Genomic DNA, 25,855 nt, shown 5'->3' with positions numbered 1-25,855 from the left:
GGGCCCCTATATCTTCAAGACTGACAATAGAGCCACGGTATTAATTCTATTTTACAAGAAATTTCATAATGGAAATGGATTCTCCTTTCATCATTGGGTATGATCAACTGTTAAATGGATATGAGAATGTCTTGTACAAACCTTTTCTTTTGAAACCTGCAAAGTTTCTTGTTTCACTGGGCTAGGAGGTTCCTCCTTCTTCTCATCATCATTACCATCCCTATCCTTTCTCAAAGTCTTTTTCACAGAACTAGTCCTTGATTTCTCTTCCTTCTTTCCCGACTTTCTTGAAGGTCTTGACTGGTTTTCTTTCTCCTCATCACAGTCCTGAACAGCATTTTTGTCCTGTGAAGCAACCTTTTTTATCTCACCAGTCCTTTTCAAAGATGGAAACCTCTCCAACTCTTCCACCTCCTCACCATTATCATCATCTGAATCTCTTGTCACGTGGGTTTCACAGGACTTAGAATTGGACCATTCATGTTTGCTTTTCCTTTTCACAATCCTTGAAGACTCTTCCTCCACATCCTTACAAACCACTTCCTCCTCCTCATCTTTATCACCACCATCCTGATCATCACTGCTATCATCATCATCATTCTCCTGGGTAATGTCTCCTATTTTGTCCAGGAAGAAGTCTTCCATTCCCATGGTTCCATCAGACGTGGTGGCTTCCAGTTCACCTGTAAGCCTGGAAGAGGAAAATAATGTAGACATGTATACAATGTATGTGATTAATAATGCAAGAATAATAGAAATGGGAACAATGTAAGCAGATGGAAGAAGAAGTAACTGAGTACACTATCGGCTGATTTTGCAACCTATCCATTAAAATGAGAGGTATACAGCTGATATGCACAAAAACTTATGTGGAAAGGATTTAGTATTGGTTCTTGTATAGCATGATAGCCCTGGCACTTCAGTACCAGGGGCCCATTTCTCAAAATCGTCTAAATCAGTGCTAGTATTAAAGGAATCGTGTAACAATGTCAAATCTGAGATGCATGGCCCTATGTGTTATCAGTGTCTGTGATATGGTGTAATATTGAAGCCCTAAAAAAAAATTGTGCTTCAAAATTTCAAGTTCATGTTCAAGTTTTATTTCCACACCTGATTAAAAAAGACACAAGTGTCATTTATATGCATATAAATATATACACATTAACAATCATCTTCAATTTAAATCATAATGTGGTGCGAAAAAACAAAGGCCAATGGCCTATCAAGGTTATTCCCAAAGATAATAAAATTTACATAAAAAGTTTCTTAAATTTACTAAAAACAAGATAGAAATAAAGAGATTAAAATAACACAAAGCATCAATAAACAGAACTAAACCGCACAAATCCATTACAAAAAGACAAAAAACAGAAAAGACATTTATGTAAAAAATAATCGTAATTAAAGATATTCATTTACAAGATATTTCTTAAAGTGCGGGTTCATAGAAAATCACAAATATAGCAAATAGCGTATCACTAGAAACTGGTAAGCTAACAGATGGCCATCATGCAAGTTTCAGGTCAACTACATATCGGGTGATTTATAAAAATACAAATAAAACAACCTCCATAGCATCTGGGATATGCGAGAGATTCACTGGAAAAATAATGATGTTTTAATGCCGTCACAATATGAACCAACCCTGCCCAAGCAGACGACATCCCATAAAGAATGAACATAATTGCAATGCTTTTATTTCTGAAATTATAATGAGTTTAATGTATATAAATGTGATGGAATTTTACACCATTCAAAAAGGGATATGACCCCCATTCTGATAACTGAATTCTTTTGTTTGTAAATACACAGGATAGGGGGTTAATGAACAATCAAAGAAACCACACTTTCAAATTAAAAAACCTCTGAAATGATAGCATGGACGTCATTTGTTCCCTCTTGAAACGCCGAGCATGCCGCTTTGTATGCAGATGAAAATACAATGGCGTCTTATTTTGTTTACAAGCGACGGATTCCTTTTTATTTTATCCTTGCATTTTTCATCAAAATAATACCATGCACGGGGTTTAGAGTGAGGCAATAGATTAAACATTTCGCCTGAGGGTATTGAAGTAAGAGAAATAACTGAAGAAAAGATGACAAAACAGGCACTGAAATTGTGTGAGATATCATGGGATATCGTCTGCTTGTGCACATCAAGTTCAACATGTGACGTCATATCTCAGCAGCAACTGGGGAGCTTTTCAGACGCTATGTCGGGGCTGTATCTAAGCGTTTTGTAATTGTTAATAATCATTACTTTGAATGTTTCCAAGCATTGGCTTTTGATAACCTTGGCCAATCAAACTGTCACCTTTGCAATAATGACAATAAAGTTAATTTTTTAAATCAATGAACCTTCTCTTTAAGTTTTCTTTTGAAAATTGATATTGTTCGGCATATTTGGAGTTCTTGACGCAGTTTGTTCCATAATTTTGGTTCCGCATAAATAATTGTTGTTCTTGAGAAATCATAAGTAAACATTGGCAGGTGGAAAAGATTTGATTAGCGAGTTTCATATTTAGTCACATTTCTATTACAAATAAAACTAGATGGAATTTTGACTGCGCGCAGTCGAAAATGATGCCTCCGCCATAGAGCAATTTAAACAAGTTTGGAGTTTAAATCTCCAGTGGTTCTTGAGATATCATGATAACAATCTCAATGTATGGAATTTCATAAGTTCACCTCTGTGACCCTTGACCTTTGACCTACGTGCTCCAAAATCTAATCAGATTGTCTTCCTATGGTGATACACACTATCATTAAGTTTGAAGTTTAAATCTCCAGTGGTTCTTGAGATATTATGATAACAATCTCAATGTATGGAATTTCATAAGTTGACCTCTGTGACCCTTGACCTTTGACCTACGTGCTCCAAAATCTAATCAGATCGTCTTCCTATGGTGATACATACTATCCTTAAGTTTGAAGTTTTTACATCTCCAGTGGTTCTTCAGGGAATAATTTTCTTCAAATTTTTTGATTAGCAATTTCAGGCGATGGATAAATATTTCAAATGAAATTCTGTACATTTCTATGGAAGAAAACTGCTACATAAAAGATATTTTGTATAGCAGTCATGCAAAAATGCATAGCAAATTGCGATGCGATACCAGGAAAATTATTCCCTGTTCTTGAGATATCATGATAACAATCTCAATGTATGGAATTTCATAAGTTGACCTCTATGACCCTTGACCTTTGACCTACGTGCTCCAAAATGTAATCAGATTGTTTTCCTATAGTGATACACACTATCACTAAGTTTGAAGTTTAAATCTCCAGTGGTTCTTGAGATATCATGATAACAATCTCAATGTATGGAATTTCATAAGTTGACCTCTGTGACCCTTGACCTTTGACATACGTGCTCCAAAATCTAATCAGATCGTCTTCCTATGGTAATACATACTATCCTTAAGTTTGAAGTTTAAATCTCAAATGGTTCTTGAGATATCGCGCTAACAAACTCAATACAAGGAATTTCATAAGTTGACCTCTGTGACCTGTGACCTTTGACCTACGTACTCCAAAATCTAATCAGATCGTCTTCCTATGGTGATAAATACTATTCCCGAGTCTTAAGTTTAAATCTTAAATGGTTCTTGAGATATTGTGATAACGGTCAAACGGGACGGACGTACGGACGGACAACCCGAAAACATGATGCCTCCGGCACCACCTTCGGTGGCGGAGGCATAACAATCATCTAGAAACTTTGGAAGTATATTTTTAGAGTAAGAAAACATAAAGATACCAATCTGTTGCTTACGTATATCATAAATTGTTAATATACTATGTGATCATAAAATGCCTAAAAAAAGTGAAAATCTTTGAGTGACTGGGTTTACCATACTCATTTTCCCCAAAAGACTGTATTGTTATAAAACCTGTAAGAAAGCGAAAAATGAAATTTTGATTTCCAATAAAAAATATCTTGATCATCAGACAGGCGATCGGCTTGTAAAAGTCATGGGATTCCTGACTGACTTAAAGGTTTTAAAATTATGATTGCAGCATGAGTTAAATCCAGGATTTTGTTTCAGAATGCGAGGCAATGTTATCAAGTCACTTTAAAGGTACAATATCCCTTTTGCAGCCGACCTCAAATTCTGTAGAACTTTGCAGGAATTAGGAATATGTCATGTATGTCCTATCTGTGAAATTTAAACGTTAGCAGTGTCCTAATATTCAAATTATGCAAGGAAACCCGTTTACTTGCTAGACTTCAATGTCAGACACTATTGAGCAAGTGACTGTTTTTTTTTCTTCTTTGGTAATAACATACATAACATGAGCTGTAAAGGGTACATGAGCATTTGTCTACATCAATAACACACTTCTTGTGATGGCCAAAATTAAACTGATTGAATCTTTGCGCAGCATAGAACGTATGACTATTCGGTACAATGGTCTGAAAATCAAGAATATTACATATTGGCTCTATAGCTCCTAAGTCGATTTGACAACTAATAGTCGTTATTTTCCCACTTGAAGACATTTTTAAGCCCCACCCTTTTTAGGGAAGCTCTAAATTAGTATTATCTTTGAAATGCCGTTGGAATTCATCCTTTTCATTTTTTTGGCCTGCAAATGGGACATACGTACCTTTAAGGCTACTTGTCCACTACTTTTTTTCACAAAGCCCTCTTTGCCAAGATCAAGGGCAACATCGTTTCTAGGGAGTTATGACGCCTCTGTCTCTCAAAACTCTGTCATAACTTAATAGTTGATGTGCAGTGCCATCCATCACATGTCATTTATTGGGTAGACTATGGCTAGCAAAAGGGTAAGAAATCCTCAAGCTACATGTATAATCTATCTGAACATTCACTTAAACAGGGATTTATCCTTCTTTATATACATACATTTTATTAAAAAATGTTATATTTATATCTAAGGCTTTATTTTTGCCACTGGAATTAATCGATTTTACTTGTTTATTCCCAAATTTTCATTAATTTTTTTTTTTAACTAGATGGAACTTTAACTACACGCAGTCGGAAATGATGCCTCCGTCATAGAGCAATTTTACAAACCAAAACAGAATAATTTTTTTCAAATTCAAGTTTGATTTGTAATCCATTAACAGGTTCTCAGAATATTGTGATTACAAGCTATTTCTCATATATGACCCTTTGATCTTTGACCTCGGCGTGCGAGAATAGAAAGAGGAAGATGGCGGGCGTGCGGTTGGGCACGTAAACCCTGGGAACGTAGTGTATTGGAGTGGGGCATGCGCTAATGTGACGTTTTAGTTTTCAATGGCTGCGTAGTTTAGGTACACTAGCAAATAACAGGTAGATAGTTAGATACATTGATTTAATAAGGTAAATTATGAAAAAGATAGGTAAGGAAAGGGAAATGATGAAGGTACAATTTTCGACTCACTCTTGTAAGCCAGAAGCCCTTCGCATGACCTGCCAGGTGTACTGTACAAACATAGCCTGCTGTAACATCCGAGATAGACGCTGGAAGTGACGATCTAAGGGAAAGAAATATAAAAAAGGATAGATCAAGACCTTTCTAATGAATATATACATGGCTGTAAACACCATGAGATCAGAAAGCATAGAGTAGCAAAACCAGATCAAACAAGTGTTCTGCTATTCACAATAAGAATTCGATCGTAATTTCATCATTAAATTCTGTTAATATTTCATTCCACTTTCATCAAACAGCTTTTTCGCCAACTTTAGGTGGGCAAATCACCCTAACCCTTTTGTTTTATTTTTCCCCTGCTGATTTCATTCCCCCTTCTTCAATACAATTTCTCCATGTTTGCAAACATGTAGCACATAGACTGCAAAGTCAGTTGCAAAGCCAAAGCGAATTAGCATGTGGACTAATACCCCATTAATGGTAAACTCCATACACATGTACCTGTGTATGGCATGAGTCCTTCTAGAATGTCCTTCACACCGGGAAACTTGGCCAGGTCATCAGGGTCTTGAGATCGAAAGATGATACCAAGCACACACTGAGCAACGTGACAGTGTTTAGAGTTCATATTCCACGTCTGGGCAAACCTCAACACAGATTCTATCAAAGAACAGGGAAAAAAAAGAGTGTGGTCAAGAAATTTTATTGGTTTTGAGAGGAAACATCTGCAAACTTGGCCAGGTCATCATGGTATTGATATCGAAGGATGATACCAACTACACAATGAGCAACGTGACAGTGCTTAGAGTTCATACAGAGATGCCAGTGGCAATTGTCTGTAGGGCCGGGGAAAAAAAAGTCCCTTTACTTTAATAGCGGTGATGAACGTTAGAACACAGCTAGCTAGCTGTGCGTAGTATTCGCTTAGCTTCAGCTGCCGCACACTAGCCCTAGCTCAAACAGTTACGCATGTGCTGCAGCTGCAAGCATGGATCGCAAATCGCTAGTGCGATGTGTATAGCATGCGTGCCAACCTCTGGAGTTCAAAATCTGTATTCATTAACCCTTACTGTACTGAGGGGGGGGGGGGCCGGGGAGGCCCCCCCCTCGACATTTTCAGAGATTGCGCCGCGACCGCTTGGAATTTTGAATTTTCGTTTCATGACTTTTTTTTCCTCAAGTCTTACGCACATTTTGATACCATTTTTGTCAAAATCAGATATACCTGTAAGGTGTTACATAACAATTAGTATGCGCATGTCATCAAAAAGTGCTATAACTGCATATATTCATGTACTGTGCAAGCAGAAATGTGAATCGGGTTTAGAGTATTTCTTCCTAAGTGGGAGATATGAATTGATATCAAATTGGTTTTATATGTTTCTCAAAGTAACTTGATGTATTCCAGAACAAAAAAATACATTAGAAATAAAAACAATACATATAATAAGAAATGAAAAAAAATAAAATACATATTTGAAAATCGCATCAAATTTGCATAAATTATCATTATTAATTACATCGAAATAACTATTTTGTGTAAGAAAAAAAGTTTTTGACACGTTTTCTGTAAAATGCATAAAATAGCATTTTGCATAATTATTTAGGCTATAACGACAAAAATTTGCATATTAGGAAAAAAATAATTATACCATCTTGTTCCTTACGTAAATATCTACAAGCATGCAAATTTTCGTGTTCATCAGACATTCGACGGCCGAGATCATGGGGGGGGGGGGATGCTCAAAATAGCCCAGTACAGTAAGGGTTAATCCCAAATGTTGTTTTTTACACAGTACACGTATCAATGCCTCTTACAGTTCCTACATACAGAGAGAATTTTTTATATGGATCATTGGTTGAATATGCAATGATTTTGTCAAGACTGGTGTGTTCGATGAACCGATGAACATCCCAAAATTTCCAATGTGAGATGCTTGTAGGATTTTTTACAGGACAGAATGGGCATTTAGCCATTGAAAATGGCACACACACAAAATACCCCCTCCCCCGAAAAAAAAACACCTATTATTATCATTAAAAAATTGGGGGGGGGGGGGGCGGGGGCGGGGGCGGGGGAAATCATATTTTATCGAAAAAAAAATTCGTATTTACTTCTAAAAGTCGTACCAAATACGATAAAATCGTTCTGGTTGGCAGCTCTGGTAAAGCGTGTGAGTTATCTTGCTAGTTAACGATCCAGTTGTTTTGCGATATTTTTCACTTCCAAATACATGCCGAACCTACTTCAAAAATTATGAAAGTGCATGTCCTCAAAGTGTAGATATTTTTTATTACAGTCTCTTACACCAGCAGTTTTGACAAATCATTTGTATCTGCCGTACAATACAATATACAAGCTACACGGCAATATACTGAAAATTATATTTCGAAGTATAATTATGTTTTTTTCTTTCTTTGGTTCATTCATATCATATCTGATTGATACACGTCTATTTCACAACTTAAATATTAAAAAAGCCAGAATTGCGGCAATTGCCAGAAAACTGGCATCCCTGTTCATATTGCACATCTGGGCAAACCTTTAAGGTACTACAGGTGTATGTCCCATTTGCAAGCCAAAAAATGAAAAGGTTAAATTCCAACGGCATTCAAAAGATAATACTAATTTAGAACTTCCCTAAAAAAAAAGGAGCTTGAAAATGCCTTTAAGAGGGAAAATAACAAATATTAGTTGTCGAATCAACTTATTAGCTATAGAGCCAGTAAGTAATAGTCTGATTTTCAGACCATTGTACCGAATGGTCGTATGTTTTATGCTGCGCAAAGATTCAATCAGTTTAATTTTGGCCATTACAAGAAGTGGGTTATTGATGTACACAAATGCTTATTTTATGTATGTTATTACCAAAGAAGAAAAAAAGCCAGTCAGTCACTCAATAGTGTCTGACAGTGAAGTCTAGCAAGTAAACAGGTTTCCTTGCATAATTGGAAAATTAGGACACTGCTAATGCTTAAATTTCACAGATAGGACATACATGACATATTCATAATTCCTGCAAAGTTCTACAGAATTTGATGTGGCCTGCAAAAAGGACATAGTACCTTTAACACTCTATCAAAGAACAGTTAAGAGGAAAAGAAAGGTGAATATTTGACCTGAAGGTGTCAAGAAAGTTCAGTGGTTATGAAAGACGACTTTGAATGGGGGATCTCGGTTATCACACCATGTCCAAAGCCTAGAGTGAGGCATGTATCCTCAACTAAGTAGTTCCTCAGATATGGGAGTCAAAGTCATATGTTCCTTGGTTGTTTTCTTATAGCATTTTTTAAAGCCCACTTAAATTAGATGGATCTTCAACTGTGCGCAGTCGAAAATGATACCTCCGTCATAGAGCAATTTTACAAACCAAAACAGAAGAAATTTTTCAAATTCAAGTTTGATTGTTAATCCATCGACAGGTTCCCAGAATATTGTGATTTCAAGCTATTTCTCATATATGACATCTTTGACCTCATGACCCCAAAATCTACTCAGTTCATTGGCTCTGCAAGATACATACATGACTGAAGTTTGGCAGGAATTAATCCATCGGTTCTTGCGATCACAAGCTATTTTTGCATACATAATGAGCCCTGTGACCTATGACCTTTGACCTCATGACCCCGAAATCTAATCAGTTCACTAGCTCTGCTAGATACATACATGACCTAAGTTTGGCAGGTATCCATCAATCGGTTCTTGAGAAAATGTCATCACAAGCTATTTTTGCATACATAATGAGCCCTGTGACCTTTGACCCCCCCTGACCCCAAAACCTAATCAGTTCATTAGCTCTGCCAGATACATACATGGTTGAATTTTGGCAGGAATTCATTGATCGGATCTATAGATAACGCGATCACGAGAACGGGACGTACGAACGGTCAACCCGAAAACATTATGGCCCGAATTCACAAAGCAAGGTTTGAGCTCAAACCTCCTTTTGTTATTTACAAACCTGGTTTGTAAATAACAATAGCCAAAGCGGCGAGGCGATTTTTTTTTGGTGCTATTTCAAACCCCCGTTAGTGATGTTTTCCTGGCATCTACTGACATCTTCTAATACTGTGTAGGTCTGGACACATGATAGCATTTTTCTATGCACATCACATTTTCACTTGGCAGCCAAGGGGGTTGGTTAAACCCCCTAAACCGCCTATATCCCCCTGCAACATCTTTGGTGATCTTCTTCTCAATATTGATTTACTGGTCGAGTTACAATATTTGCTGGTCTTTTAGAATAACCAGATTTCAGAGGATTCACACTTTTCACAACGAAAAACTTCTCCATGTCCTTGTGCGATCCTCTTTAGCTCCATCAGATATTGGGCGTCAGCGGCGTTACACCGGTACTACCGGCGCAGTATAGCCTCTGCTGACGGTCGCCCTAGCTGCACTGCCAGCTTCCGTTGCTTGTATCGGTAATACTCATAGCGATGGGAGAGAAAGTGCCATTTAAGTTCCATTTCATTGGTTTAAGGTTTGAAAATTGATACTCAATATTGTGTTAAAGTTATATCAGAACAGATAATCTTTATTCCACGGGGGCGATTTTTAATCTGCAATCGCCCCCGTGAGCAACCTGACAGGGGCGATTATGGAGCTCACGGGGGCGAATCGCCCACCGCCCCCGTGTATTTTGAGCTCTGGTCCAGACATATGGTCGAATACACATGTACACTGTTTTAATCTCTCTCTCTCTTTCCCCCCTCACCGGCACCCGGGCCATGTGATCTAGTATCTCTGCTCGATCGAGCGCGCTACCGTCCGATCTGAAGCACGTAAACAAATTCAACATTCATGACATATGTACATCATTCTGCTACCACATTGGCTGTTCACTCCAGCTGTTTATGCATTCACGATTTGATTTGCACAGCCTCATACTTCAGTTGTGAATGTGCTCATGAATACGCATACCGTATTTGCCGGCGATAAAGCCGCAGCGCCGCATAGGCCACACCCCTGATTTTGACATTTAAAAAAAAAAAAAAAAAAAAAACTTTCGTCGAAGGCGGGATCGAACTCTTGCGTACAAATGTAAATTGGGACCCGAAACCACCACCTTAGACCGCTCGGCTATCCCGACTCTGATGCTTTCTCTTGTGTATTGCGCCATAGCTTGACTGGAGACTGGATTGAGGTTGCTTTAGCTATGGCAAAAACTTAAATCTAGATCTACCAGTAGATTTACAAAACTTTGCCCTTCATTTCAAAAATATACCGTAACACATAATTGTCGATAAGACATGTGTTATTCTAGACAGCTACATGTATTATAGAAATGTCCATCACCTTTTATTGTTGTCCCATATGTACAAATTTGTGCTGTCTTTCATGGTTTTGACTTGCAGTTTTTTTTTTTTTTTTTTACTCTCTCGCTGCAAACACTATGAATATGATGGACAAAGAAAGTGGACAAAATATACAGTTCCTCAGGTAGACAAAGGAACATCCCTTCACTGCTATTATGCAGGTGTCACATGAATATTCACCTGCTCTTCGCATTTTTACATAATAGCAGTAAAGGGATTTTTTGATATTTTCTCTTCCAAAAATACTGCGGCCTTTACGCCGGCAAATACGGTATTGAGTTCTGGGAAAGCACATGTCTTCATAGCCCCCGTCGCGTGCGTATTTTGTATTTAGTGAGGGGAGTTTCTTTATTAATTCCAAGGAAACCGCTCGCGAAGAGTCTAGACTGCCGCATACACCTGACCGCTCTAGCACTTGCTAGAATACCGCTTGCAATCTACACAATTTCTATCACTTATCATGTTTGCTGTTGCAAATTTTAGATATCCTGTATGTCTAGCGTTGACCTTGGGCCGAAGTAGGGGAAGAAGCACATCACTAGCAATATTTATAAGTTGTTAAAATGATTTTAAGAAAGCGTGGTGTGTCTCACCGGTTTGTAAACTTTGTAGTAAAGACTAAGATTCACATCCCTTTCACTCTTTCACAGGTCTCTGTGTGTACACGTGTACAAGAAATAGTACTGTACATGTGTAGTTGTCAAACCAACGAGTACCTGGAATATCCGTGTACAGCCTTACTACTCACCTATTTGATCAGGCCTCAGTTTTGTGATGGTGATTGCAAGTTGGGCCTCTCCATCTGGTTCTTCTAGTATTGCTGTAAAAGACAAATTGAAGGGGCAGAAAAAGAATTTTTTAGCACAATTTGCATTTACATGACTCAAAGAGTCTCACATTTTTGTGAACCCACCGCGTTCTATATTCTTGGATTGCCACAGGTTTGGTAGACGTACTAATTCAGTACATGTATTAGTGACAAATAGGTTACTTGATGTTTTGTATTACATAATTACAAATAATGATTTAAACAAAAACAAGACAAATGCGACTGGGCTCCTATATGCCTCTGCCATAAATTCAGTATATGATGAGCCTCGTATCTCTATTGGTTCTTGAGATATCACGTTAACGGTACCAGTACCTTGAATTTAATAAGTTGACCTCTGTGACCTTTAGCCCTATTACTCCCAAATCTAATCAAACATATTATTATCTATATAAGGATTTCCAAGTGGTACAATAAATCAGTATATTCAATATCTTTAGTGCAGTTTCCGGATGACTGACCAATATTGTTTCCATATTGCTCAGTCATATCGATATTGATATACCGTAATTAACGGTGTATAAACTGCCCTTGTGTATTAACCGCACCCCTCTTTTCGCCCTAAAAAAAATAATTGCGGAATCTGTGGGCAGCAAGCCAGGTCCGTGTTAAAAAAACCCATGAATGTGTAAGATCATTAATGTAAATTAAAAAACAGTAGAGGACCTAGGGTAGAACCTTGTGGTACGCCGTGTAATAGAAGAAAAATTGGAGGAATTATTATTATAAACTACATATTGAGATCTATGAGAAAGATTACTTTCAAACCAAGATGACAGACAAATTTGTGTGTTGTTCTAGTTTCCGAGTGGTGAGCCAACACACCGATTACTGAGCTGGGAGACATTGCCAGGCATGGCGCCAGGTGGAGGGGCATAAATACAATTTTTTTTTTTTTTGGTGTACCCCCGATTTTGAATTTTTTTCGGCGGCAAAAAAGTGTGGTTAATACACCGTTAATTACGGTACTGTAACACCAAAAAAAAAGCCATATTTACTGAGCTACCGGTAAGTCAAATTTTGTTATTTTGCTTGAGATATCGCAATAACGAGGGGGAATCCCTGGAATTCCATAAGTTGACCTCTGTGACCTTTGACCTAGTTACTCCAAAATCTAATCAGATCATCTTCCTTTGGTAATACAAAGTATCACCAAGTTTGAGCCTCATATCTCTATGGGTTCTTCAGATTTAGCAGGACAGACGTACAGACGGACAACCTGAGAAAACAATGCCTCCAGCACCACCTTCCGTGGGCAGAGGCATACAAGACATTTGAGAACCTTGCACCTTCATGCAACCATGACAACATAAGTAGCATTCAAGTAAATAACTGACTATTATTAAAATTAACCTTTTGAGCATCTTAAACATGGTGATTAATACTCACTTCTGATTATGCCTAGGGCTTTGAAAGGCTGGTCTAGGGTGATGGCCAGTCTAAGAGCCTTAGTGAACTTCTTAGAGTGCATCAGGTTGGACAATTGCTGCTTCCTAATTTAGAGAGTGGCCATAAGAGGAAAATATTCAGACAAGAACATAGAAAACCGAGGTAAACAGAGATACACATATTACACAGGCAAATAGACAAGTACACATACATGTAATGGGGAGAGAGATGGGCAGACACAAAAATGGCGGTGAAAGAGAGATAAATGCCACCATCATAGAGCGATTTTACAAAACAAAACAGAATCAATTTTTAAAATTCAAGTTTGATTGTAATCCATTTACAGGTTCTCAGAATATTGTGATAACAAGCTATTTTTGCATACATAATGAGCCCCATGACCTTTGACCTCATGACCCCAAAATCTACTCAGTTCATTGACTCTGCAAGATACATTCATGTTTTGAGTTTGATGGTCATCCATCTATCTGTTTTAATGATAATGCGATCACAAGCAATTTTTGCACACATAATGAGTCCTGTGACCTTTGACCTCGTGCCTCCCAAATCTAAGCAGTTCATTAGCTCTGCAAGATACATTCATGACCCAAGTTTAGCAAGAATCCATCAATCGGTTCTTGAGATAATGCGAGAACGGAACGTACGGACGGACAACCCGAAAAACATGATGCCTCCGGCTACTTCGTAATGGAGGCATAAAAATGGAGAAGAGATACACATTTCCATATACAGTGTACAATAAACAAATATACTAGAGCTTAACCTGCATTATTAAACATAACGAGGATTAATGACTGGAAACCTAATAATGCAGCCCCCAGGATACATATAAAGATATAAGATATATATAGAAAAACTTACTTGAGAATTTGATCCTCTTCTTTCTCTGCTTTCTCCTCATACTCAATCTGAGTCACATCCTGATCAAGTATACAACATAAAGTCCATATTTATGTACATTATAGCAACTTTCTTTCCACTAAAATCGTGATTAGATAACTGAACAATCGGTTCAACATAAAACAAATACGTTTATAAGCATTCAGCATTATACAGACCATCTTTAATACAATCAGAGACATATTTTTTATTTCTGTGGCTACGGAGTGATTATGAAACTTGGAACAAAAGAAATACATAAACATAGACCAACTCAATATGAAAATGCCTAGTTAACTTCATATATACTGTACTGTACACCGACATGCACATCAGAAGGGGTTGCAATCATATATATCCTTATCAAACCATATATCTATATACAGTATATAAAAAAAATAACTTTGAGCTTGTGCGGACCAATTTTTTTTTCTTTTGTTCCATTGATACCACATGATGTGTATGACCAAAGGCTATAATATTATGCATATGATAGAAAATAAAAATTTGTTGAAACATCTTACCAAAGTTCAGGAATAAGGGCAAATTTTAGACAGCGTTCCATATGGGTCATCTTTGAAATTAACTATCAAAATATACAACGTTGTGAAGAAAAACACCTTGTCATTTGAAACTGCCTACATTTGAACCTCCTCCTCCTCTGAAAGCCATAAAAAGAAATACAGATTTGAACCCCCTCCCCCCTAAAAAAAAACAGCAATTCTGTAGTACGATTTTACTGACCTCCCATATGAGTATGTTAGAATCAGCGCCAGCCGTCACAACCTTCTGCTCTGACCGGTCAACAGTAACTGACCACAACTTATCACTATGTTCATCTAGAGTGGCCACACATTCATTGGTCTTGATCGTCCACAGCTTTAGAAGACCATCAGAACCACTGGAGGAGGATTTTATAAAAAAAAAGATTCATACAAAAGTATTGCCTTTGGTACCATCTTTGGTGGATAATAAAGAGAAATTCATAACTGAAATAACAGAAGCTATTAGAGTAATCCCGCTTTCTAAGTGAGGGTAATAATATAACAAGGGAAACTCTCTCAGTGGTCTCGCCTGCATTATGCAAGATGAACTAGATGGACCTTCGACTGCGTGCAGTCGAAAATGATGTCTCTGCCATGGAGCAATTTTACAAACCAAAACAGAAGCAATTTTTAAAATTCAAGTTTGATTGTAATCCACTAAAAGATTCTCAGAATAATGGGATTACAAGCTATTTTTCATATACATGTTTGACCCTTCGATCTTTGACCTCATGAACCTAAAATCTAATCACTTCATTGGCTCTGCAAGATACATGTTTTGAGTTTGATAGTAATCCATCTGTTGGTTCTATTGATAATACGTTCACAAGCTATTTTCGCAAACATAATGAGCCCCATATCCTTTGACATTTGACCTCGTGACCCCAAATTCTAATCAGTTCATTGGCTCTACAAGATACATACATGACCCAAGTTTGGAGGGAATCCATCAATCCATCCTTGAGATAACGTGATCCCGAGCTATTTTTGCATACATTTGGAAACTGTAGTGGGCTGAAGATCAATATCCATAAAACAAACACAATTTGGATTGGGGCCTCAAAATGTAATGAAGATATAGAATTAGAAGGAAGACAAGTGAATTTTGTACATAATGATTTTTTTTTCGTTATCTTGGTGCTGACTTTCATGTTGTTATTGACAAAATACCAGATTATAACTATGATAGAATTTTTGACAAAGTAAAACGCCAGATGATTTCTTGGATCAAAAGGAACATTACGGTTCTTGGAAGAGTTACAGTTGCTAAATCATTACTGTTACCACAGATTAATCATCTTTCATGGCAATCCCAGATCCTTCAGCTAAGTTAATGAAAACTATAAAAGTTAAGTTCTTTAACTTTATATGGAAGAATAAGCCAGATAAAATTACTGGTAGTAGGAAACAGGTTGTTGGTACATATGAAGAAGGGGGACTTAAAATGCCAGATATTGAGTTTTTTAACATGTCACTAAAGTTAACATGGCTTCGAAGAATGGTTTTAGGAACATGTAATGATGTTAGTCATTTAATGCAATCGTTTTTAACAAAACCATTTGTAGTAGAGTTTGGTGATGAATATTTTTCGGCATTGTCTCATGAAGTTGCTAATCCTTTTTGGAGACATGTGTTTCACGCTCTGTCTATGTTGAGTCGTATAGAGGGAGATGATTGGTTAACTTATCCGTTGTGGAGAAATAGCTCAATAAAAATTGGACAAAAATCTGTATTTTTTAAATCTTGGTATGAAAAAGGCATCAGATGTATAAATGATTTGATTGATGATAAGGGAAAACTTCTGACTCGTGAGCAATGTGAAAAAAAATTCTGCTTGAAACTAAATTATTTGTCTTATTACTCTGTAACTCAAGCTATAAAGTGTCGATATCAAATGCATATTGAAAAATGTGAAAGAAATGTAGTAGATCCTCTAATGCTGTCACATATCAAAATATTAGTACATGACATAAAAGGTTGTCAATATATTTACAAAACTTTTCTTGGAAAAACAAATTGTGTTAACTCAATATGTAGGAAATGGGAACGACATTTAGATTATACCCCTGAATGTATAAGAATGCAGAAATATCATAGAATGATATTTCGTTTTACTCCAGATATTGGTTTAAGGTATTTTCAGTTTAAGATAGTAAATAGGATTCTGTATTTGAACAAGCAACTGTATAAGATGAAAATAGTGAGTAACGATAAATATTCGTTTTGTAAAAAAGAGTTGGAAGATATTGTACATTTCTTTTACAATTGCATTTTTCTATCATCTCCATAATTCGCAAGGCAGATGATAAGCCCTGGATCACCAAGCGAATCCTGTCTCTCATCAAAGAAAGGCAAGCAGCCTTTGATTCCAATAACATGGCACGTTATAAGAGCCTTCGCAATCAAGTTAAGCGTGAAGTCCAGGTACGTAAAGCTGCTTTCTATTCCAACAAGGTGAAAGATCTTCGGAAATGTCATCCAAGTAATTGGCATCAACAAATACGCAAGATCACCGGGATGAAAAAGAAGTCTACTGTTCTACCTGGTAGTGAAATGTGCTTATCTGAGCAAGCAAGTTTCATCAATAACCATTTCGCAGGAATTTGTTGTCAATTACCTCCGCTCGAAAGATCTTCTCTACCGGCTTTCTTGCCTGCTTCACATCCTCCTCCCAGCATTGAAGCTTATCAAGTGTATCATGAACTGTGCAAACTCAAACCATCTAAATCCACACACCATGATGACCTACCCACTAGACTTATCTGTGAATTCGCTCCTGAGATAGCAGGTCCTTTGACTATGGTCTTTAATAAATGTTTAGAAACTGGGAATTTTCCGGATTGTTGGAAGGTTTCAGACATTGTTCCAATCCCTAAGAATACACCATGTAATACTGTTGACCAACTAAGACCAATATCACTCACCCCTACCTTTGCAAAGGTTTTTGAAGCATTTCTCACTAAATGGTTATATCAAGACATTATGAGCAAAATTGATAGTCAACAGTTCGGTAATATGAAAGGATCATCAACCTCTCACTATTTAATAAGTATGATCGATTCGATCTTGAAAGGTCTTGACAAACCTGGTTATGTTGCCTCAGTCTGTACTATTGATTATGCTAAGGCATTTGATCACATCAATCACAATGTGCTGATTGAGAAGTTGTTTGATTTAGGTACTGATCCAAATACTATCCTTTTCTTGTGTAGCTACTTGGAGAACAGATCTCACTGTGTACGTTTAGGATCTACCTTTAGTGGGCCCCTGCCTGTTACATGTGGAGTACCGCAAGGTACGAGGCTCGGCCCCATTCTTTTCCTAATCATGATAAATGATGTTGCAACCTCTACTCCTCTGAGATGGAAATATGTTGATGATTTGAGTGTCGCTGAAATCAGACACAAATCTCAACCCTCCGTATTGCAAGATCATTTATCTTTGATCACCGAGTGTTCTGTTGATAATCAGATGACCCCTAAGCCTGAGAAGTGTAAGGTATTGCATATCTCTTTCCTTCGGAACCAGATTGTTATGCCCGAAGTTAGCATCAGTGACTCTGTCCTTCAGCCTACTGAGTTTGTTAAGTTATTGGGAGTGCACTTACAGTCTGATATGAAATGGGATAGACAAGTCGAGAATGCTGTCAAACAAGCATCACGACGTTTTTACATCCTTTGTGTTCTTAGAAAACACAAAGCTCCACTAGAGGATTTGGTTGCTATTTATATTATGTATATTAGACCGTTAGTTGAATATGCCTCCCCAGTGTGGTCATCATCTATTACTGCCAATCAGTCGAACAAGATCGAACGAGTCCAAAAAAGATCTTGCCGTATCATTTTGGGATATAGTTATGTTGATTACCTTCACGCCCTTCAAGTTTTACAGATTCCATCCCTTGCAGATAGACGACAACAATTGTTCATAAATTTTGTTAAATCACTCTTGCAATCCAGACATTCTTCCATGCTCCCTCCACGTAGGGATTCCTTACCAAATTTTCGCCAGTTAAGAAACAGTGACCCTCTTTGCCAACCAACATGCCGTACATCCAGATACCAAAATTCTTTTATACCACAGGCAGTGAAGGTAATCAACATGATGAAACTTGTGTAAATCTACCAATTTCTAATTTCCTTTCTGGTGTTTTCCCCTCTCTTTCTCAAATTCTTCTCTTTTCCTCCTCCTTCTTCTTCCATTCTTCTTTGGTAGATTACACATGTTTCTTTTTCCTTTATGTACATGTACTTCATAATTCTTGCAATAATGTCTATTGTCTACAATGTTTAGATACTTTCTCATTTTACAGAGTCTACAGATTTTATTGATATTTCCCTAACTTTCTTCCTATCTCCTTCTCTCTCTCTCTCTCTCCTCTCTCTCTCTCTCTCCCCCTTTCTCTTTTCCTATTTCTCTCCATCTGTTTTACTCTCTTCTCTTTCTATGCTCTCTTGGGAATTTCTTTATTGTATGTTTCATGTATTTCGGGTTAATTGCAATGATGTCTACAATGTTGAATACCTGGACTGTTTTTACAGATTCTACAGATTGTATGTTACATGTATCTCAGATTAATTACAATGTCTATAATGCTTGGATACTTGGGCTGTTTTTACAGAGTCTACAGTTGGTATTGATATTTCCCTAACTCTCTTCCTATCCCCTTCCTTCTCTCTCTCTCCCTCTCTCTCTCTTTCTCTCTCTCTCTCTCTCTCTTTCTCTCTTTCTCCTTTTCTTTTCTTCCCTCTCTCCCCTAGCTTACTCTTTTCTCTCTCTATGCTCTCTTGGGAATTTCTTTATTGTATGTTTCATGTATTTCGGGTTAATTGCAATGATGTCTACAATGTTGAATACCTGGACTGTTTTTACAAATTCTACAGATGGTATTGATATTTCCCTAACTTTCTTCCTATCCTCTTCCTTCTCTCTTTCTCTCTCTCTCTCCCTCTCTCCTCTCCTTTCTTATTTTCTCCCTCTCTCTTCCTCTATCTTACTCTATTCTCTTACTATGCTCTCTTGGGAATTTCTTTATTGTATGTTACTTGTACCTTCTCAATACTTTAAATTTTAAAAATTATTCTTTAGCTGACATATTCCCCTCTTTTCACTATTGATCTTTTTTAAACCCAGTCTTATGCATTTTAATTTTCTTTTATTGGACTCTCGGTCTGTACCTGATTTAGATTTTGCACAGCTCGAGAGCCCTCTTTTGACGTAATTGTAATGATGTATACTTATTGTTTATATGTCCTTTTTGCAATATTTATTGATAATAGTTTAGTTATTTGATATTTTAACTTATGTAACTTATGTATTTATTCATTACTACTATTTTATTATGTATATTTGATTTAAATTATATTTTTGTACCCAAGACAGTTGTCAGTCTTTGGACTGTTTGCTCTTGGTTTTTGATGTTTTGATTTCAATAAAATCCTATATATATTTATTTAAATAAATCTGGAACGAAATGGTGAAATGGATAAATGAAGGTTCTCGATTACAGATAGAGTTTAATTTAGAAAATGTAATTTTTGGTTTTGAAGACAAAAGAAACAATGCTTTAAATTGCATGGTGACTTTGATTAAGCATCAACTATTTGTTCAAAAGCTTAATAACAAAATTCCAAATTTTAGTTCTTTGAAGAAGAAAATTATTCAATATTATGAAGACGAGAGATATATCCATTCTATATCTGGTATGCATAACAAATTTTTTACAAAATGGCAGGCACTTCAACATTTGTTTGTATGGACAACAAGGAGAGAAATGTGAAAGTATTCTGTTTTGTTTGAATTAAGGAAAGACTTAATTTCATTGAATTGTAAAAATGTTTGTTTGACTCAATAAAATAGCCTATGGAGGGCTAAAACATTAAAAAAAAAAAAAATTTGCATACATAATCAGCCCTGTGAACATGTGACCCCAAAATCTAATCAGTTCATTAGCTCTGCAAGATACATACATGACCCAGGTTTGGCGGGAATCCATCAATGGGTTCTTGAGATAACGCGATCACGAGAACGGGACGTACATACGGACGGACAACCCGAAAACATAATGCATAAAAATTGAGGTTGGGACATTATTTATGTGCAGAGTGGCCCATTAGCAGGCCCCCCAAAATGAAATCCTCTGAATATAATCAGCATTTTGAAGTGAATATTGACTATGAATCATCAGAAGAATTATTTACTATTATTTGTACCAAGATTGATAACTTTAATAAATTATGAACAAGATGGACCTTCGACTGCATGCAGTCGAAAACGATGCCTCCGCCATGGAGCAATTTAACAAACCAAAACAGAAGCAATTTTTAAAATTCAAGTTTGATTGTAATCCACTAAAAAAGATTCTCAGAATAATGGGATTACAAGCTATTTTTCATATACATGTTTGACCCTTCGATCTTTGACCTCATGAACCTAAAATCTAATCACTTCATTGGCTCTGCAAGATACATGTTTTGAGTTTGATAGTAATCCATCTGTTGGTTCTATTGATAATACGTTCACAAGCTATTTTCGCATACATAATGAGCCCCATATCCTTTGACATTTGACCTCGTGGTCCCAAAATCTAATCAGTTCATTGGCTCTACAAGATACATATATGACCCAAGTTTGGAGGGAATCCATCAATCCATCCTTGAGATAACGTGATCTCGAGCTATTTTCCCATACATAATCAGCCCTGTGACCTTTGACCTTGAATCTTGTGACCCCAAAATCTAATCAATTCATTGGCTCTGCAAGATACATACATGATCCAAGTTTGGCGGGAATCCATTGATGGGTTCTTGATATAACGCGATCACAAGCTATTTTTTGCATACATAATGAGCCCTGTGACCTTTGAACTTGGATATCGTGATCCCAAAATCTCATCAGTTCATTGGTTTTGCAAGATACATACATGACCCAAGTTTGGCGGGAATTCATAAATTGGTTTTTGAGATAACGCAATCACGAGAACGGGACGTATGTACGTACGGATGGACAACTCGAAAACATAATGCCTCCGGCTACATGTACTCTGTAGCAGTGGCATAAAAACAAAAAATTATTTTTTAATTCTCATATTAAGCTGTGAAAACATAATCCAAGTCTACTGACCTGCGACCTGGAATTTGTGTCATATAATTTGTGATACTTGATAATCCTTGTGTACAAGTTTCGTGGAATTTGAACAAACACTTTTGAATTAATGCTAAAAATTCAAAATCTTGATGTTAATGCCATAACAAAGTCTAAGTTTGCAGACCTGAAATGACCTTTGACCTTGACTCAGTGACCTGAAATTCTACTCACATGATTGGGGATACTTCATAACCCTTTTGTCTAAGTTTTTTTGAATAATAACTTACACTTTTAAAATTATATCAAAAATCCAAACACTTAACCTTGGTTAAATTTTTTATGTTGACGCCGCTGCCGTCGCCACCGGAAAAGCGGCGCCTATGTCTTGCTTTTTGCTACGCAGGCGTGACAAAAACTACTTCAGAAGTGCAGTGAGTATTTACTCACTGCATTTCTGAAGTAGTTCATGCAGTGTATGACTATTAATGTCCATATTTTCCTTTATGGACACTGTTTAGTGTAGCACAATTGGTTTAGTTTGTGTGATATCAATGTCCTTTATGCTAGTGCTTTGAGTGATTACTAGTTGTTATGTACGAGTGGTGTGATTGATGTCATGAGGTACCCACCAACATTCATGGAGTTTGAAGAACTATATCATACCTTGATAAAAGCTGCATACCTCTAGTCAGGAATATCACTTTCAGAACAGAGGCATCATGCCCTTCAAAGGTCTGTAATGAAAAGTGAAAAACACACCTTAAACATGCAATACTCCAGTTAGAATAATAACAATAAAGGTGTGTTCAGGTACGAAGGGGTAAACGGGCACTTTTAATTTTACATGTCAATATTCATTGACATGTAAAATTAAAAGTGCCTGCGAATAACAAAGGTCCTGCGCGTATTCACTCTGTATTGAAAGATACAGATAAGTGGAAAGTTTTGCATGTTACATTATCATATAAACCACTGCTGTTTGCAAAATATCATATCTGAACAAGGCTTTTAAGCTCATTGCATCTACATTGAGAAGATTGGATTGGTAAACAAAATAACAAGAAGAGGAATAACTCTAAAATCTCCTTGTTTAAAATGATTGAACCTTGTAGGGACACCATTCTAAGATAAAGTTGTTAGCTTCAAATGTTATGTACTAACTCATCTCTTTTCTAAACAACAGAAAAACATGGCCATTGTAAGAAATCTTACGATAGGCTTACCTTTACACAACTGAAGTCAGAGAGAGCCCAAATCTTAATGCTCCCATCAGCTGAACTGGTTGCAAGAGCCTGAAAGTTAAATAAAACATCGTAATTTTCAACACCATCATCATCATGGCAGATTTTTAAACGTGGAAAGTATATTTTTTAAGATTGCCACATGGGAATACACAAATTCAAGTTGCCACACAAATATCTGCCTATTAGCATATGACTCTCATGTTAATCACATGGTAATGTATTATAAAGCAGATGAAATCAATCAAATGTCCATGACATCCAACTCACCTGATCTGTCGGCGAAAACTGCACACACCAGATTCCTCTCTTGTGACCCCTAAATGACCCAAGAAGTACTTCCTTATCCATATGCCACAGCTTGGCTACTCTATCCTGGGACCCTGTAGCTAGTAGTTTGTCGTTTGGAGACAGGGAGACAGAGTTGATATCCTAGCAGAGGTGACAAGGGTTGTCAATAATAATTTGCATACTTTCTGATTAACACTTTGAACGTTAAATAAATCATGGAACACCTGTTAATGTATGTTTTAAGCCTTGTACATGAAAACTGCAGTGGTATTTCTGAAGACATAAGCATAATGCGCTTCAAATTTCTGTATCTTAAAAAACACAGAAAAGTGAGAACCTTTGTTAGTGAAGCTACTTTATTTTCATCCCAACTTACCATTCATTTTGCTTTAGCAAAATGTGCAATGGTATCCTGCCTCACATGTTAAAAAGCCTTTAGAGGAACACCGCTGTCATATCAAGTTGATCTTCAGAAACAAAAATTCATTGATTAGATCTCTACTTCAGTCTTCTAAGCTTTGACTAACAGCCTCCCACATGAACACTTAAAAAATATCTTTCTCAAATACGTCAGTTTTGTTTTGTTAGATTAATTAATAGATCAGCATTGATATGCAGAGATGCTAACCTCTTGACACACAAAAACAGATTGAATGTCCTTAAACTAGATGGAACTTCGACTGCGTGCAGTTGAAATGATGCCTCCGCCATAGAGCGATTTCACAAACCAAAACAAAGGCAATTTTTCGAATTCAAGTTTAATTGTAATCCATTAACAGGTTTTCAGAATATCGTGATTACAAGCTATTTTTCATATACCCTTTTATCTTTGACCTCATGACCCTAAAATCTTATCAGTTCTTATCTGTTCTAGTAATAATGCTAATAATAATAAATTAGTATTTAATTGCTGTGGTCAAACGTTTAACCATCCGGTATCCGACCGTCCATGGCACTATTCGTTTTCAATTGAGACGGTTTTGTTTCCCCGTTTTTTTATTTTAAAAAGAAAATTTGTTCATTGGAAAATCAAAATAAATCACATTATTAACAAAATCACTGAACAAAACGGAGACTTTACTGTCTGGCATGCATTGGAATAATGACTACCTTATTTGCCGGCGTAAAGGCCGCAGTATTTTTGGAAGAGAAAATATCAAAAAGACGGGGTGCGGCCTTTGCGCCGCAAGAGTAAACAAGGGAAACGCTCTCGGCGGTCTCGCCTGCATTACGCAATTCGATATGATGAAAAATTGAGGTTGGAACATTATTTATAGGCAGGATGGCCCATTAGTAGGCCCAAAAAATGAAATCCTCTGAATATAATCAGCATTTTGAAGTGAATCTTGACTAAGAATCATGAACAAATAACAAAAATTGATTAATTTATTCTCATATTACATGTAAGTTGTGAAAACATAATCCAAGTCTACTGACCTAAAATGACCTTTGACCTTGTGACCTGGAATTTGTGTCATATGATTTGTGATACTTGATAACCCTTGGGTACAAGTTTCATGGAATTTGAACAAACACTTTTGAAAATAAGCTAAAAATTCAAAATCTTGATGTTGATGGAACAAAAAAGTCTAAGTTTGTTGACCTAAAATGATCTTTGATTTTAACGTAGTGACCTGAATTCTAATCACATGATTGGGGATACTTGATTACCCTATAGTCTAAGTTTCATTGACTAAGAACTTATACTTTCAAAATTATATCAAAAGTTCAAAAACTTAAAGAGATGGTTCATTGAAATGTGGAAAATGGGCAAATTACACCTCTACAGATTGCTGAGAACATTAACAAAATGAGCAAAGTACTTTTGAAGCCCTCACTGTTGTGAGGAATAACTTAAATGCAATTTTGTTACCCTTTCCACTAAGTGAATTGACGGCGTTATTTTACATGCGAAACGATGACGTCACATTATGAACAACCTACATCACACATTCGGGACAATGTTGGATACCCATTGCAATTTTCATATATGGGTTAACGTTGTTTGTATATTTACCGCCAGTGGTGATATTTCCTCTTTTTTTGGCATTTTGAATGAGATACTCTGAATAAATGATACTTTCTACAAATGTTTGTTTGATTTTTAAAAAAATTTCCGTCAAATTAATTTGAGCATAAAAATCAGAAAAATAATCACATATTCTGAGGGCACTTCAGCGTGTATGTGTCTGATCTGGGAAGGCAAAGGACATTTTGCATGCTGACCTAACGACTCTTTTGGAGTAAAAGAGGCGACAAATTTACATAGAATTGTCCAGATGTTCATTACAAAAATGTGTGATTAGGCTGATTAATCATTTTTGATAAATCAAGTCGTATAGGACCTGATAAACCGAGAGAAACAGATCAGTCCGGTTCGCGATTCACGGCTAGCTCGAGCGCCGGGCTACGGGCTAGGCTGGCTAGCAAGCTGCGCTAGATGTGATGCACGCATATAGAGGTCAGTGTATTGCACACATAGTACATGCACAGAGTACGCACGCACAGCTACCAGTTACGGGAAACTTGAACGCTACATCGACGATATATTCACTCGCTTTTTGGAAGTTATATATCATTTATCTAGACTAACGTCAGATTAAGAACCAAAACCATGCCATGGAGGAGCCTTCTGGAGTATAATCAAGTATGTTTTTGTCCATATCTATATTTCCAGGGGATTTTGATGAAAGTAAACGGCGTTAGGTATAAATGGGTACGGTACTCGAGAGTCAATGCAATACATGTGAATCGCACGCAAACTGAATCTCGCACCGTCGTCAATCATTTCAGCTGAGCGGCCCGCTGTTCATATTGTGATGTCACTTCAAAAATCAGCTGACTTACGATGTTTTGGGGGCGTTGAGTGG

General features: G+C 36.8%; 1 protein-coding gene across 1 annotated transcript in view; it reads right to left on the bottom strand.

Moving 5' to 3' along the window:
* Window positions 1–25,855, bottom strand: part of LOC100891641 (transducin beta-like protein 3) — a 63,001-nt gene that overhangs the window by 2,326 nt on the left and 34,820 nt on the right. Inside the window, exons 13-22 of the mRNA XM_030984503.1 lie at window positions 22,965–23,126; window positions 22,677–22,745; window positions 22,117–22,187; window positions 14,567–14,723; window positions 13,805–13,863; window positions 12,923–13,026; window positions 11,453–11,524; window positions 5,887–6,045; window positions 5,395–5,488; window positions 142–691 (exon numbers count right to left, since the gene is read on the bottom strand). Of these exons, the coding sequence (XP_030840363.1) occupies window positions 142–691; window positions 5,395–5,488; window positions 5,887–6,045; window positions 11,453–11,524; window positions 12,923–13,026; window positions 13,805–13,863; window positions 14,567–14,723; window positions 22,117–22,187; window positions 22,677–22,745; window positions 22,965–23,126 (1,497 nt within the window). The remainder of the gene's footprint in view (window positions 1–141; window positions 692–5,394; window positions 5,489–5,886; window positions 6,046–11,452; window positions 11,525–12,922; window positions 13,027–13,804; window positions 13,864–14,566; window positions 14,724–22,116; window positions 22,188–22,676; window positions 22,746–22,964; window positions 23,127–25,855) is intronic.

This window comes from Strongylocentrotus purpuratus, unplaced genomic scaffold, assembly GCF_000002235.5.
Source record: "Strongylocentrotus purpuratus isolate Spur 01 unplaced genomic scaffold, Spur_5.0 spur5_scaffold_14, whole genome shotgun sequence".
In the NCBI taxonomy this organism is placed as follows: domain Eukaryota; kingdom Metazoa; phylum Echinodermata; class Echinoidea; order Camarodonta; family Strongylocentrotidae; genus Strongylocentrotus; species Strongylocentrotus purpuratus.
The sequence above is the reverse complement of the archived record's forward strand: the minus strand, read 5'-3'. Positions and strand labels throughout refer to the sequence as shown.